We start from the raw sequence: 16214 nt of genomic DNA on the forward strand, positions 1-16214 counted from the left end.
TAAGCCACGTGACGGGGGCCCACACCGTTCCTCTGGGGACGCCGGCGACGGATGTACCAACTGCAGCCGGCGCTCGGCACGGCGAATCACTAATGAAACACGGCGCTGGCGGCTGGCGTGAGGAGCTAACGAAAACTGACGGTTTGGTGTCGGAGGACGGGACAGATTTGGATATTCGAGAGCGGGATCTCCTGGGAGGAGGGCTGTAGTGACAGTGAGCTGGGACGGGCGTGTCGGGGGAGAGGAGAGAGGAAAGGTAACATATGTGAGCCACCGCGAGTGTCAGCAAGAACAGGCAGTATTGTAGTGATGGAGGCGTGCCGGTGGTAAAAACGACAGGAACGAAGCCCAGAGGGCGTGGAGAGCCATCTGAATTCAGCACGGCTTGCTAATGCAATTTACCGCAATATGACCAGAATGAGAGTAGCATAGTGCAAATGAAAAGAAATGATCACCGAAACATTGCAGGATCATATCCCATGTGAGCATGAGCTCAGCTAAGAATACCTCACATCGTTTAAGCTAAAATGCAAATAAGGCATTGAAGATGGATCATCCGACAAATGCATCCATTACCAAACCATCTTGAAGAACGTTCTCAGAAGCTAAGCCCACTAGGGTTTACCGTTCCCCGTACCGCCCACCTAAGGCCCCAGAGGGAAACTACTCAAGATATCCACCGAACAAATCATCTCTGCCTGGCGTCTAATTTACAGACGTTCTGGTTCCCCAAACAGAACTCGCTCGCCGCCGGGTCGCGCCGCCGGCGGTCGGAGCCTCACCTGAGGAGGGCGTGTTTCTTCAGCAGGGCGATCTGCCCGGAGGACAGCCGGGAGATGTGGGTGGGACAGATGGGTGCCGGCGCCGGCCGCGTGGTTAGCAGACCGCTGCCGCTCCGGTGGAAACTGTGCCAGCGCACCACGTTTGTGCTGGGGAAGGAGAAAATCAAGTCAGAAACTGTCGCCGAATATTAGGTGTGCTTGGAGATTGAGCAGGTCTTTCACTGAAAACACTAATCGAACTTCCAGAAGGTTAGGCAGGGATCCTTCTAGAGAACAAGCAATTAAAGCATATGTAACTATACAAAGCAACACACTACATAGATAACTAACGAACCTACGGCGAATGAAGCAGTAGCTGCTAGCTGCTAGCTCTAGCTACATCTACTCGCACCCGGAAAACATCCCTTCACACCGCCGTCCACCTCTGTAGAGATGTCGCTGCGGTCGGCTCACCTGCGCGGTTTCTGCTCCTGGTCCGAGCCGGCGGTGGATGGCAGCGATCCCTCGGAGCTGTGGCTCACACTGGTATCACAGCTGCCCGAGCGGCCGCGAGGCTCTACCGTCTGGATCTGCGGACTCGAGTTGGCGCGCGCGTCGCGCACGCCCGGGCTGGGCGGCGTGCCCGGGGCGTCGTCATCGACGTAGACCCGGTTGTAGACGACGATCGGCGTGTTGTCGTAGGTGCTGACCCGGTGCCGCTCGGGCGTCTGAGGCGGGGGGCACTGCGGCGGCAGAGGCCGCTCCATAGACTCCTTGCGCTTCAGCTTACCTGCCGGGGAATAACGACCCGTCAGCGGGCGTGACATGGCATGGAGATAGGGGCGACACGTCAGAGGCGGTGACAGTGTTGACATAGGACCGGTTTGGTAACCAGTCATAGCGGTGGCTGAGATAAGGGGCAGCGTGCATTGCCGCAAACCGCAGACTGACCGACTGGCACGGGTGAGCAATACCGTGATTAATGACTCTACCGAGAAAATAATTTCACGAAGTTTCTCAATAATCTCAACACCTGACCAGGCGAGAAAACCACCCAAACTTACTCTGCAGCTTCCTGCGGTAGCCCTGGCTCTCCTTGCCCATGTTCAGACTGCTAGACCTCCATCCGGCTCCGTGAGACGATCCGACCCTCAGACTGCCACCTCTGTGTCTGCTCAGCTTCGGCGAGCTCGTCTGCAGAAAATCCACGGTATCCGAGCCGTTGCACACGTTACTGTTGGCATCTTTGGCCGGTTTTCCGGGCGTGGCGAGCGCTCGGAACAGCGGCGGCGAGTGTTCACCGTCCGAGAGGGCGCCGCTGTCGTCCCGGGCCGGCCGCGCCGTCCGCGGCGAGCCACTGGCGTCCGACGCAGAGAAGTACGACGACGAGTCGTCGCGCGGCGCCTTCTGAGCGCGTTTCCTGCGCGCGCGGAGGCTCTCCATCCGGCGGAGGATGCCGTCCTGGAGCCGCTCTCGGCCGCTGCGCCGCTCCGGCGCCGTGCCGCCGACGCTGGAGTCCGAGTTCAGGGTGCTGTTGGAGCTGGCGCTGGGAGGGCTGGCGGCGGCCGGCGCCGGCGGCACCGCCTGGTGACGCCGCCAGCGCTGCGAGTGGCGCAGGTACGACCAGTTCTCACTGATGGCGCGCGACTCATCGTCGTCACTCTCCTCACCCTGAAACGGACAGAGGGTGGCCGGTAAAATCATGAGGCTCTGCTAGGAGGCGAGAGAAGTGAAGACATTAATGATGAGATCGGGACATATTACATATGAGTGGTGAATTCAAGGAAAGCCGTGAATTAGTGTGACAATGAGATTCGGTTTCAATTAATTAATCTGGTTAATCAGAGCTACATAACTCAAGGAAAATGAGCATCAAGAGTGAAAGGAACAAACGAATAAGCCGGAATGAGACGGTGAAAGCGGTGGGTGACCCCTGACAAAAGTCACTCTGAGCTTCCTGAATGGAAAACTAACAGAGGGATTAACAGGTGAAGCCATGGACACTAGACAGTAAACGGTTACTTTTCCACTGCAGTGAGACAGGCGATAACGAACAGCTGCCGGGTACTGGCCTGGCGAAAGCCGTCGCTCAGCCGCAGCCCTGCACCACTATATGACGCATCAAAGTCGGTCCCCGCGCCGATAAAAAAGAAGAACTAGCGACAGGTTTATGTCCAGAAGACAGCTTTCATCATAAATCCAGAAAAGCGTTGATGAAAGCTAATGAATCACAATTCCTGAGAGCCTGTCCATTTGGCTGAAGTATTTTGACTCATAACCGGCCGTATAGCGCACGCATTTTCTCCGTAATTATACTCACGCAGCGGCGCAGCGCCAGACTTATCTGGCAATTAGCTTCACAATTGAGATACTGTTATAAAACAGCCGTCAGCGTCTTTCAGCCCGGTTATCACGGGACAATCGTGCCAGGCAGCGCAAGAAGTCGGCAAGACTTGGGAACGGCCAGTCACGCCAGGCAATTTTCACTGGCGCAAATCGGTCGGACAGCCTTGCCGCGCGGTGCCGCTCGGGATATCGAACAAAACAGGCCACTACCTGGCGTGTGACCGGCCCTGCACGAGACAGCCGCTAGCGCGAGCGGGTAGAGCACGAGGTCACCGTGCAGCGGCGCCGCTCTGCCTCGAATTACTGGGGCGGAGCGGCGTGCCGTGGCGCGTGGTTCCGGGCCCCGCGGCAGTCTCCACAGTGGCGGCCGAACAATGGCCGCTATGGTGCTGCACTGTGTGGCACCGGCCGGCTGCAGCTCCCGGCCGTGGCGGCATCCCATCGGCCGGCCCGCGGCTTCCGGCCGCCGCAATGGCATGTAAATGGAGCAGCTTCACTTTATAGTCAGACCATAAGAGTGAGCGGACACGCGACTACCTTCCGTAGCTCGCTAGCCACCGCTGTCGGCGGCTCAGGATGTGAGGGGACACGGGATCCGTCCCCGCTGAATAAGACGCTGACGAGGCAGTGTCGTCCGTCCATTGAGGTCCGGCCGGTCCCGTGTCAGCCAGGTGACAATACCGTGACACCGGTAACACTAGGTGTGGGTACGGCCGCGCCTGGCGACGACCATTCAGGAAAACGGCCGCTGAGGACCGGACAGGCGGCACGCGACCCTCCCCTCCCTCCTCCGCTCTGCACTCGAGCCGATTGGCTGTGTCGGGGCCACTCCAGGGCCCTCCAGCAGCGGAGGACGGCACTTGGCGAGGGTCGCTGCTCGCTGTCCACTGTCCGGCAGCAAGGCGACTCGCTCGATTGGAGAGCCATTCAGGGACTAATATAGCGCGGTCCGGCACTGAGACGGATCGCCCTGGGAACGAGCGAGCTCCCAGCGCCCACCCACGGCGCGCGACAAAACGAACACCGCTCTGCTCGCGCCCAACACGGATAAAGGCCGATCTACGAGTGTAGGACAGGCAGTTTCTCCTCAGATCCAGTTAGCGATCACATCTGGACACGCTTTTCGCCAGTCTGAAAGCGTAACGACCAATGACTGCTCTCGCCTAATGAGTTAATTTTTGCAAGCGGCCCCATTGTCAGAAGTGGTTATCACTGACAGTGAAGTGTTGCAGAACGAAAGAGCAGTGAATGCTCATTGGCAATCAATTGGTCAACCGGAGACCTGCAGCGGAGCGAGAGGCGGAGGCGGCAGTTGCGCCGGCACCGGTCCGGTGACGGTAACAACCCGTCCTCGGCGCGTTCCTGGTATTCCAGCGCGGGCCAGAAATCCGATGACACACCGCTCCATATGCGGAGCTCGGGTGCTGATATGACTCAGCCGCCACTTTAGCTCCAGTTGTCCAGCTGAGCCACAAACACGATCGACGTGGAGCCGCTGGGAAACCATCAGTTGCCGATCGGCACGCTATATCACAGCACAGGTGGAGCTCAGAGCTGAGCTCATCCGGCGTCGAGCACCAGTGACTCAGGGCTCACTGATCGCTGCGATGGGCAGCGCCACATGTTGTAACGCACCGGTAATGCAGGCTCCTCCCTTCGATATTCAAATAGCCTCCGATGACATCATATCGATCCTCCGATCCTCCGAACGGTCGCTCCGTCCGTCCGCAGCTACCTCTGCCGACCGGTTCGTCTCGGTCGTTCGTCCGTCTGTGCAGCTTCTTCCGTCTCCGTTTTTTACTGCTGACATATCTGACATTCCGGGATTCGACTCGGACAGAAAGCTTGTCGTAAATGTCACTTACCACCTAGCCATCCGTACCGCCGGCGGCCCAGCAACAGCTTCAAACTCTCTGTGAATTAGCCGCCAGAGACCGCCCAGGCCGGGCGGTGAGCGGATCCGCTCGGCCATCACAGCCGCCGCCGGAGCCGCCGGAGTCTCATCCTCGGGCTGACTCAGCCCCGGTCCCGGCCGACCCGCCCGTGCCCATCCGGTAACACCTACTATGGATACTATGACCGACCGCCAGTCCCACAGTGCCCCGCCCCTCCCCGTCCCTCCCCGCCCGACTGGTTCCTCTGAAGGCGAGTTGCCGCCCTGCCGTGACCGCTCATAGCCGAGCTGAGCTACGAGGGCGGCGCGGCGGCGCGTTTCAAAGCGCAGCGAGCGCTCGGCGCGCACGCACACACGCACACGCGTCGGATCGCGATCTCCATTTGGGATTTTCGCAAGCTGATCAGTTGGAGATTAGCTGCACAGAAAGGAAACTGCTGAAACGTTCTCCGCCCAGTCCTCGCAGCGGGGAAGCCAATCAGCTTCAATTTCTTTGCAGTCAGACGCGCAGAAAGATCCGTTTGGCGCCCCGCAGGCCTCAAACGCAGGGTCTGGACGGGCGCCGGAGGCTCCGGACCCTCCCAGAGAGCGCTGAGGCAGAGGTTTTAGGGAGGGGCCTCACAACTTCCTCCGTGGCTCGGTTGACGACCTTGTGGTCATTCGAGCCCGCCTGATCGGGTGGGCTCGGTCGAAGTCGAGTTGTATCGAGTCTCAGGCGCATCGGGAGGCTGAATCACACCCTGATCGGGTGGTGATTCTAGGCAGAGGAGCTGATATTCCAGGCAGTCGTCCGAGACGGGTGTTGTGGCCGAGCGGCGGCGGGCAGAGAGTCCCCGGGGTCACCCCACGACGTCCAGTCGCCGTCCAAATCGGTGACCGTCGCTGATCCGCCGCTGATCTGACGAGCCCGCCTCTGAGCTGATCGTCAGACGGCGCTGTGTCGATCACTGACCCCATCTGACCAGCCAGCAGTGAAAGCATGCAGTAGGCACTGCTGAATTCGCAAACATGCAGAATGATTTCACAGCTCAGAAACGCAGACTCAACAGAATCTAACGCAGCATGGCACCAACAAAGGCTGTCTGTATAACCAGTCAGTCGAAAAGCTAAAACGATCCACGACTGTCCGCCAGAATCAATACCTTCGCCGAAGCCCGCCGACTGACCGGCTGGCTCTGTCCATCGGGCATCGCTCTCTTTCCAGGAAGATTTACGACTGTTGGGCCCCTGTCAATCACGGCAGATCTGGCGGGCCGCGGGGCAGGGTCCACCGGCCGCCCTCCGCCCGAGTAAACATCTCATCACCGTGCGTCGGCGACGGCGCAAACAGAGCTGTGAGGGAGTGCTGGGCCGACCGGCAGTACCGACACACCATTCGTCTTTCAACTGTCAACGACCGTAGGTGTCAGTCGGACCGACAGTTAGAGACGGTCGGCTCGACAGTTGGAGACGGTCGGCGACAGTTAAAGACGGCAGGGACGCTCAGCGAGCATCACGGGACCGCCCCGTTACCCTTGCATCAGAGGGAGGCGAAGCGTAATGAACGAACGGAGAACGGTGCGAGGGATAAACAAAACGGAGCAGACAGAGGGATGGGCCATCAGCTGTCAACGTAAGACACACCCACCAGAGGCCGGTGATGGACTGTGGCGACCATGTGACCCGTCATGACCTGTCACAGCCTCATTTGACCTGCAGTAACCTCAGTGACCTATCGTGACGACGGCGGTGGCATTCATTTTATCCGGGCGACATATCTCACCCAGCGTGAGTCTAATGAAATAAATTCCAGCCGCCTGCGTGAAATCTCATGAGAGTTCACGGTTGACCTCTGGGGTCGGTTATCACCTACACACATCACCTTGACCACAAGTTATTCCAGTCATCCACACCTGAGTAGTGAATAAAACTAGGCAAACTGATCCTACTCACCACACGTCGGACGACTCCCTCCAGTTTCATATTGGTGGCCCTGTTCACTGTGTTGATCCTCTTGAAGAGCGCATGCCGACTGTCCAGATCCAGAGAGGGGTGATCGCTCTGCACCGAGCGCAGGTCTATCGGGCAGCGGCACTCTGAAACGAACGGCGCGCGTCGGTCAGCCCCGCCCGCCGTGTCCACAGCTCATACACATGCGCACACATACACGGGAACGGGACCCACAGGCACACACCGTCCGCTCGTGCGTACGTGCGTGTGACCGTCCTACATAGTCGGCCGGCGCCGGGCTGGATTCCTCACATCATCCTGGTCACACAGAGGCGGCACTGTGCGCGGCAAACAGAGCCGCGCCGTACAGTCGCGAGCGGCGGGTTCCGGTCGGAGTAGGAGGGGGACTCGCCATCGTGTCGCACCAGCCACATCGTGTCGAACTAGCGTGCCTCTACAGATATCATCGACGACAATCCTGCAGTATCTCTTGACTCTGCTTCGGTCTATCCTGTCTCTTTATTACTCTCCCCTCCCCGGCACCAGTTCGTCAGCTCGTCATGCGCTGATGACCCGACCTTTGGTGACCTCTGCAGCGGCGCCGGGGACCAAATAAGGCGTCCGGCCGGGCCCTGAGCCGCCACTGCCGCCGCCGCCGGCCAGCTATGAGTCAGGGCTAATGACGGGCTTGGAGACGGGCGGACAAAGGGGGCGTGACGGTCCGCCCGCATAGCCGCCCACCAGGGCTGTCACCGCCACCGGCGCCCGAGAAAGGGTGACGGGGAGGCGGAGGGCAGCGGGGAAGTGGGGCAAATGGATTGAATTCGTAATGCCTTTAACTCTTCAGCCATATAAAGCTGGTTTATGAGTACATAAAACTGCAAGGAATGCTTACATTGCGTACTGCATACCCACAAAAAAACTGACCCGATTTTAAACGTTTTTGGTCCCGAGTGACCGAAATCGACAAGCAAATGCCTCATATAAAACAAACTTTCCGTAACGGCTGGAGTTCAACGTCCGCTCCAAATTCAGTAGCTCTATGTAGTCTAAGATATACAAAAGCGAAGGCCACCGTTTGAAATAGCCAATCGCCGGGTAGAACGTCGGAGGCGGATTATATTACCCGTGTCCCCTACCACTGACCCCAAACTGTGGCCGGCACACAACGAGGGCAAACATAGGACCCCATGAAACCCATTAGGAGGTGGTATACCGGTTACCGACCCCGCACAGACAGGCCATCAGTCACGGAAAGTTCTGTCGAACCCTCAGCGAGGAGCCGTCACTTCCGACGCGGCTGTTTCGCCAGCACCCAGCTGGAGGTGTAACTGGACACCGCGGCAGCGTCCTGTTTACATAATATTCCCGTGACGAGAGCAGCAGGCCTAGCCGTCCAGATGTCCGTCCGCGGGGTCTGTCCAGCCGGAGTGGCACCAGCATCCAGCGCAAAACTGGACCGGCCTCAGTTAGAGCACCCAGCTGTGCACAGTTCGACGAAGAGACAGCGGCTCTTCTCTGTCCGTTCTACTTTGTCCAGGACCGCGATAAACATATACGGACAGATAAACACCGTGCTCATCTGAGCTCTCCGAAAGGAGACCGCCTGCTCCGAGGGCTCATCGTCGCGCCTTTGAAGTGCCGACCGGGCCTGTTCCACGACTCGTTAGGACGAATTAGCTCGGCTGGAGCCGGCCGCAAATCAAACACTGCCGGGCGCTCCCGGTTCCCTCTGACGTCACAAGTATTGACATAGGTGTGAGAGTGCGAGTGTGACGTCACAGAGATATTGGCAGGGTGCGGCGGGGTGTCCGGTCGAGGCCGTACCAACGCGCACCACGTGGGTGGCGTCGGCGGCGCGCTGGTGTTTGAAGTAGCCCGGTTTCTTCCAGTCGGCCAATTTTGCTACTGTCACAGCTCACAGTCACGAAGGAGGGCGACTAGTGAATGAGTGGCTTTCAGCGCGAAGTCGGGCGGTCGAAGCCGAAAACGAGCACGCGCGGTCAGTTCGTGATGCGCGAGTCCAATCCGTGACTGTAGGAGAGGCGTCCAACCGTGACCGCTGAGAGCACCGTGACAGGGAGTCCGGGCCGCGTCCGGCCGTGACCGGTCCGAGACCACGTGTCCGAGCTGTGTCCGCATGTGTCCGCGTTCAGCGACGGCACCATCTGCCGCGCCGCGGGCGCCCGCGGTGTGCGGCGCGTCCCCCACGCGGCGCGGACACGGTCTGTTCCCACGTCACAGTTTGTGCCGACCGAGGCCGGGCCGGCCCTGCGGACGGTGCACGGGCCGATTCAGCAGGAGGATTCTGCACAGCGTAGGTTGACACGTACTATGCACACACGGCGCTGGGTGATGAGATTACTGACGACCGGTCATCATCCAGCACCTTGCTCAGACCGGGTCCACTGAGCGCGGGGAGGGCAGCTTACCGTCTCACTAACCCAGCAGCAGAGACAGCGAGCCGACCCAGCAAACGCCTCAGTCGACACCGCAAGGTCACGCCAAATTGAACAGGCCGACATGCAAATTACAATGGCTGCGCGCAACTGGTCTGTCACCGTAACGACTACATTGAGCGCGACGGCAGTCCTGCAGAACAAGAGTCGCCAGACACGGTTGGTCCATCAGACAGCAGTTACGCAAATGGGAATTAAACGCCGCCACTGAACACGAGTCATGGCCTTGGGGCGTCGCGCTGGGGGTCGGGAGCGTGCGAATGAGGTCTGCGGGAGCTGCGCTCTGCGTGCGCGTTCGTCTGTGTGCTGAAGGTGCACGTCATCTGGCAGATTCTGCGTCCGGGAGCGCCCTGACAGCTGACAGGAGGCGGCAGCTGCTCGGTGCTCTCACACAGAGGCGCCGCGCACAGACCGGCGGGCGGCGTCAGAACTGGGCCGATCTGCTGGCCGATCTAAGGAGGCGGCGCCGGCCGTAAGCAGCTGGAATGTCTCCCGGCCACCATCGATCACAGAGGGGACGGCGCCGGTGGTGACACGGCGCAGCGGGGCGGCGACCATCTCCGGAGCATCGCCCCCGTAATGGCGGGGAGGGACAGAGGCGGACCCCAGGCGCGTTACGAGTTTTCGAGCAGAGGTGCGAACGGCGAGAAGCTGGATAGGAGTGCCCATAGCAGTCAGAAACACAAAAGGTCTGGAGATTAAATTTCCGGTAACAAATTCCGTCACCGAGTCGCAAAACGTGAGCAGGTTCAGTTAGGAAGCAAGAGAAGAGAAGAAATAAGAGACCAAACTAAAAAAGAAACGAATAAGAGAAGAAACTGACACCAGTAAAAGGAAGAAACTTGGGAGACACAAGTGGTTTACGGATAAAAAGACACAAAAGCCAGCAGTAATTAAAGTCTAAAGGCGATTACAGAGACAAAATGAGCCACAGTCGTAGCAGTGTTCAATGCAACAAACAGAAGATCACGCATATATCAGTGCATCAAACCACCACAAAGAGTGCCAAGCCATGCCCAGATAGAGAAGGCCCACCACCTCACCAAGAGCCGCCAGAAGAGAGGGCGGTGCGTCCAGTCTGCGCACGGGCACACCGAGTCCGGGCAGGCAGAGCTCCACGTCCCCATTGGCCGGGGACCAGCGGGTGGGGCCGCACCACAGGCCCATGGCGTCGTCCGACTCACACACCTCGCGTCTCCGCCGCACGGCCGCGCCTGTCTCCACAGTCACTGCGCGTCGCGTCTGGCGGTGTCACCGTCCGCCGCCCGGAGCACCACGTCTCGCGTCCGCTCGCCGCGCCGGCCGCGTCTCCACTGCCGAGCGGGCCGGGCCGAGCGGAGCGCCCGGGCGCGAGCCGCCGCCCGCTGCCGGCCGGACTTCGGTCCGCGGCTCAAACGATAGACTCGAAGGTCGGCGCGGGGGCCGCTCTCGATCCGCAACCACCAACGTCGTGCCACCAGGATCGGGACCTGTGACACGAGCCAGGTGACCCGTCGCTCGCCCCCCACGGCGACGCACACTGTCCGGGAGAGAGCCGCACCAGCCGCCGTTTTCAGACGGTCGGGCGGGAAACTGTCATGTTCTACGCTTAGCCTGCGGGGGAGTCTTGTGGTTGGCAGCTGACCCAAAGTAAACACGTTAATCCAGGGCGGCTTGCTCGGCAGCACGGCGATGATGGAGCGGAGATAAACAGCTGCCGCCACAGTGCCAGCGGAGTCAGCGGGGACGAACTGACCGGGAACGGTACCCAGAGGGCAGCTGGAGCCTCCCCGCGTCTCCGCCGCGCGCTGAGGCGCTCAGCCCTGCGTGCGCTCCAACCTCCCCTCCAAGCTGCAGCTTCAGTGCGCTAAGGAGCACGAACAAGACGGCGTTACTGCGCTCCAAACGGACCGGAACGACCTGTGAAATGGCCCCGAAACGGCCGCTAAAACGGGCCTGAAAACAGCTCCCCGTCGGTCCGCGCCTGCCGACGGCCGGTGTCGCGCACGGCGCCGCGACTTACCGGGTCGAGTTTCCTTGGTAACGGTGCGGCGGCGTGCCCCGGCCCTACACGCCGCGCTGACCGGCGTAGCCACGCGCGTGGGACGTGCTGGCACGCCCCGGGCGCTGAATCAGCCCGTGCCGAACGCACCCCAGTTTGTACCGCCGCCGGCTATGCGCGCGGCCGTAACGGTCGACCCGGCGGCGGCAGAGCGGTTCGAATTCGCGAGCTCCGGGGACGCCCACCGGCGCGGCGGTGCACTAGATTCTGATAGGCGCCGACCGCTGCACGTCAGTACGAGTGTCAATAGGTGACGTTCGCCCGGTGCAACGGTCAACATTGCACGTGAGTGCGGAGTTTACGTCCGACGGTTGGTCGTACTAGAGAGCAACTGTCGAGAGGAGTTTGTGAATTGACCTCAATAGCAACCGATTCTAACAAATGTCAAGTACTTGCATTGATAAAATAGCCTAGCATAAATTGTAAAGCTGTTGAAAAGAATACCGTAACAGCAAATGTCATGAGATTCGACGATGGATTTGTAGGAATTTACTGCTCATCGCGATACCCAGTGCAGACCAAACCGTTTAACCAGCCCGCTGCGGTCCGCCACCTTCGAAGGTGATGCAACGCGAATCGCTGTCCCGTTTGTTTGACAATGTAGCGAGTGATAGATAGTCCGCCTTGTAAACATTTGCCATATGCAACAGGACACAGGGACGGGGGAGGCGGGGGGGGGGGGATTGTCGGACTCGGCTGTAGCTGATGCAAACGGAAACGAGTCGTCGGCGGCACAGAAGAAAGCAGTCTCGTGGGCGACAGAATAATTGGGAGTGAAGTTGAGGGCGAGCCGCCCAAAGGGCCTGTCTGCTAAGTTTTCAGCAGCAATGTTGCAACGGGTTTCCCCTTCCGCGAATGGGAGGAGGAAAGCCAACTGATCCCATTTTATTGCCGAGAATGAAAAAGAAGTGTTTTCAGCATAGGCATGCGTAGGTTTATCGGGAAATAAGTCGCTCACCTTCAGACAAACCCAGTAATTGAGCGGTTACTAATGAACGAAAGAAGTCGTATGTAGGTCGGTTGAAGATTCCTTTACACCGTACATTCATTTTAACGCCCTACAGTCATAAACAACGGTGCAATGTTCAGTGCAATGTCCAGGTGAGCACGTTCCACGCGCCACGCTTGTCTCACGTGCGCACCATGTGTCCGTGCGCTGTGCACACACAATGCACACAACTGATGTTTGATCATTACGGTCGAACACGAGCCCTCGGCGTGCCGCCATAACGCCTGTAAGGTCGAGCCGATCAGTGAACGCCATCGGTCAACATTGGCATAAGATAGGGCCACGGCTATAACACCCAAATGTCAAGGCCGATTACCGCTGACCTATCATGGGACAAAGTAAACAAGCATGCTTGATATAGCTCATGAGCGCACGACGGTCAAAAGCCGCTGATCGAAATTAGGACTCATAATCCGCGTCCGGCGTATAACTCTAGTCCAGAGCACACATCCAAACAAACACCGGCGTACACGGTATGTCTCCCGTCTGACACACAAGTATCACATTCCCTCGTGTGACCCAGGTTCGAATCTCGGTCCGGCTAGATCCAGTCAGATTCGGCCGGTCCCCTGACCGCGGCTGTCGCCGGCGCGGGACATCCAAGCTCTCACCTGTCCGGCGCCTCGTTCCCTGGCTCGCGGTACGCCCTCTGATGGCTCGGATACTGTCCGCGAGGTCACCTGTTGACCTTGGCTCCGACACCCGTTCACTGGGAGAGGGGTAGACCGCAGCGGGCCACACCCCGAGCTAATACGTACCGGCGGACAGCGGCGTATTTAGAAAATCGCGAAGGGGGGGGGCCAAGGGTTTGGAGGGCGCCACCTCACCCAAGGAGGGCGCCATACGGTCGCGAGATAAAAAATCGCTCAGTGGGGGTTGGGGGGTTGGGAGGCGTTTTTTACCATGCCACCAGTTTTTTTTTTGCGTAACCTCGTATAGGTCGTGCTGCATTGATTTTGCATCGTGTGTATTCATTATACTCCAGGTCACAAAAGGTCAAGTGTTCTTGAAATGCTGCGCCGAAGGCGCGCGAAATTTTTGAAAACAACCTTTTCCTCCGCTTTTTAGGCACGCCTTTATACGATCACTGTTCAAAGCTCCTCTCGCTCTTTTACCAAATTTGAAGGTGTAAAAAATACCTAAGGTTTGGTCGGGCCGCTGCCACACAAACTGTACAGAAAGCTTGGCTCATGGGTGTCGATGCATAAAAGTTTATTGGCGGTGGCATATCTACGCACCAGATCACCGTATCGGATTGATACCGGAGCGCGAGATGCGTAAACATCATCCAAATTACCTCAGACCAGCCTTCATAGCCTTCTCACAGATGCATACAGTGTACCCACATAACCAGTTTCAATCACCGAAACTTCAGATGCCTGCTGTTGCGCCCGAACCTGTTGACAATACTTAATCGTAATCCATATAGATGCCATGATGCACGTAAAGTAGGATCAATCTGTTAAGACCAAAGACGTGTTTTATGCATCGTAGAGCGTAGATAGTTTTGGTAGGTATAGATACTTCATTCATTGTGCTGAATGCACGTTCATTTGTGGCAGTTTTCACAGGCAAGACATCAACTATGTGCAATAGAACGACTAAGTTGAAAAACATGCCAAAGGAGTAAATCAATGATAGGAGGGCAGCGATCAACGGATGTTGCCAATAGGTAGAAGGGCTGCGATCCACAGGAGGGCACTAATAGGTAGAAGAGCCCCGATCAACATCCCGAGTTTCGACAGTAGGGCACCGATAGGTAGGAAGTTGGCGAGCAGCAGGAGGGCGCCAATGGATAGAAGGGCAGCGATCAACAGGAGGGCACCAATAGGTAGGAGGGCGCCGATCAACAATCAACAGGAGGGCGCCACCAGGTAAGAGGGTGGCGAGGAACAGGAGAGCACCAATAGGAGGGTGGCGATCAACAAGAGGTCGCCAATAGGTGGGAGGGCGGTCATCAACTGGAAGTCGCCAATGAGCGGAAGGGTGACGATTAAAATGGGGGTGGCAATGGTGAGGAGGGCGCCTTTGCTCAAGAGGATGACACGAACAGGAGGGCGTCTGTGCGGAGGGCGCTGGTCAACAGGAAGGTGCCAGTGGATAGGAGGGCGGTGATCAACAGGAGGGTGCCAGTGGTTAGGAGGGCGGCGATCTACACGAGGGCGCCAATAGGAGAAGGGCCCCGATTAACATTCAACAGGAAGGACTAGGGAACCAATAGGTAGGAGAGCGGCACTGAACAAGAGGGTGCCAAAAGGGAGAAAGGCGGCCTTCAAAATTTCACATGAGGGCTCAATAGGTAGGAGAGCGCCAATAATTATGAGGACGCCGATCAGCAGAAGGGCGGCAATGTGTAGCAGGGTGGCGACCTACAGGAGGGCGCCTTCGGGTGAGAGGGCGCTTATTTACAGGACAGCGGCTTACATAGGCGACCACCGTTACGCTTAGAGAGCTACAGCCTACAAATGTGGTTGGAGGGCGCCCGAGGGAGCCCTCCAACCGTATTTGGAGGGCGTATTTGGAATGGGCGTCCTCCGAGGGCGCCCTCCATCCGTATTTTCCCTGTAAACACATTCGCGATTGGAGGGCGCCCTCCAGTCGCGATTGTTTTTCGATTCGATTATATCACAATTGCATTTGCGATTGGAGGGCGCCTTCGGCGCCCTCCAATCGCAAAGGGCGCGCCCAAGGGGGGGGGGGGCCATAGCCCAGTGGCCCCCCCCCCTGCCTACGCCCCTGCCGGCGGACGACCGACCGAACCGCCCGCCCTCGCCATAGTACTGGTAACAGCCCATAGCTCACAGGAAGTGGTGCATGTGTGATCACTTCCGATACACGCTGTGATTGTAGCACGAGCAACGTGATAGTGACGCACTGTTCTTTATGCATCCACTCTCGTGTGTCTCACATGTTCCATCCTGTAGCTCCTATCTCATTAGTCACTCCAGAACTTCTGAAAAAGTTCAGCCAGCCGCGGAAACGAGCCCTCTACAAAGACAGACAGACCGACGGGGGTCGGACAGGATGCACGAGTACACGCAGACCCCGGAGCAGCGACCCGTGGCGGCGGGCCGACGTCTGTCACGGGACGACCCACCGCGGCGGTGCAGTTCGACCACAATAGAGCTCCGGATGTGGCGCGGCCGTCCGGAGAGGCCTCTCACACCGCGACCCGCCACCGACTGACCACTCGTGACCCACGCGTGACCTTCGGCACCGGGGGCAGACCACCCCGCCTCTTCTGACACGAGAAAAACTCTGACCGCAGACGATAGCGGCGGTCAGAGGTGCTGTATCACCCCGCACTATCCCGATACTGTTCACCCAGTGTTCGCCTTCTGTTGGCTTCCAGCCGGCTATTCTCCGAGAGGAGAATCGGACGGTTTTACGGCGTTTTTTACGACCCGCTGAGCTGCTTGGTCGCCTGTGAGTGCCGACAGTCTCGCCGCGGCTCGTCCAGGCCCCGTGCCGTGGATTGCGCCAAAGAGCGTCTGAGTCGTTCTCACACACAGAGAACAGAGGTTGTGAACTTGCCGAGCTCAGTCTTCCATCCGTTCGTGTGTCACCGCCTGTCCCCACAATGCAGCGTAAGACTCGTGCAGCCCGCGTGCTCCCTGCAGCCTGGAGCCCTGCCTCGTGTCGCGGTGCGTGCTTTTTGTTCGAGGTCTCTGGCCCATTCTCTGTGCACTCTGAACTCCGACAACCAGCTCCAGTTCTGTGTGCGGCACTCTGCGGCCGCTCTGTATTCGGGCGCGCGCTGTTTTGTGCTCAGCAC

The 16214-nt window shown here is 58.5% G+C and overlaps 1 protein-coding gene across 1 annotated transcript in view; it reads right to left on the reverse strand.

The window, feature by feature from the left end:
* The window catches only part of LOC122389918, a 126166-nt gene that overhangs the window by 9368 nt on the left and 100584 nt on the right, over positions 1-16214 (reverse strand). The window contains exons 6-9 of the mRNA XM_043382414.1: positions 6934-7076; positions 1826-2432; positions 1236-1551; positions 783-929 (exon numbers count right to left, since the gene is read on the reverse strand). Of these exons, the coding sequence (XP_043238349.1) occupies positions 783-929; positions 1236-1551; positions 1826-2432; positions 6934-7076 (1213 nt within the window). The remainder of the gene's footprint in view (positions 1-782; positions 930-1235; positions 1552-1825; positions 2433-6933; positions 7077-16214) is intronic.

Source organism: Amphibalanus amphitrite, unplaced genomic scaffold (genome assembly GCF_019059575.1).
Source record: "Amphibalanus amphitrite isolate SeventyFive unplaced genomic scaffold, NRLGWU_Aamphi_draft 000376F_arrow, whole genome shotgun sequence".
In the NCBI taxonomy this organism is placed as follows: Eukaryota; Metazoa; Arthropoda; class Thecostraca; order Balanomorpha; family Balanidae; genus Amphibalanus; species Amphibalanus amphitrite.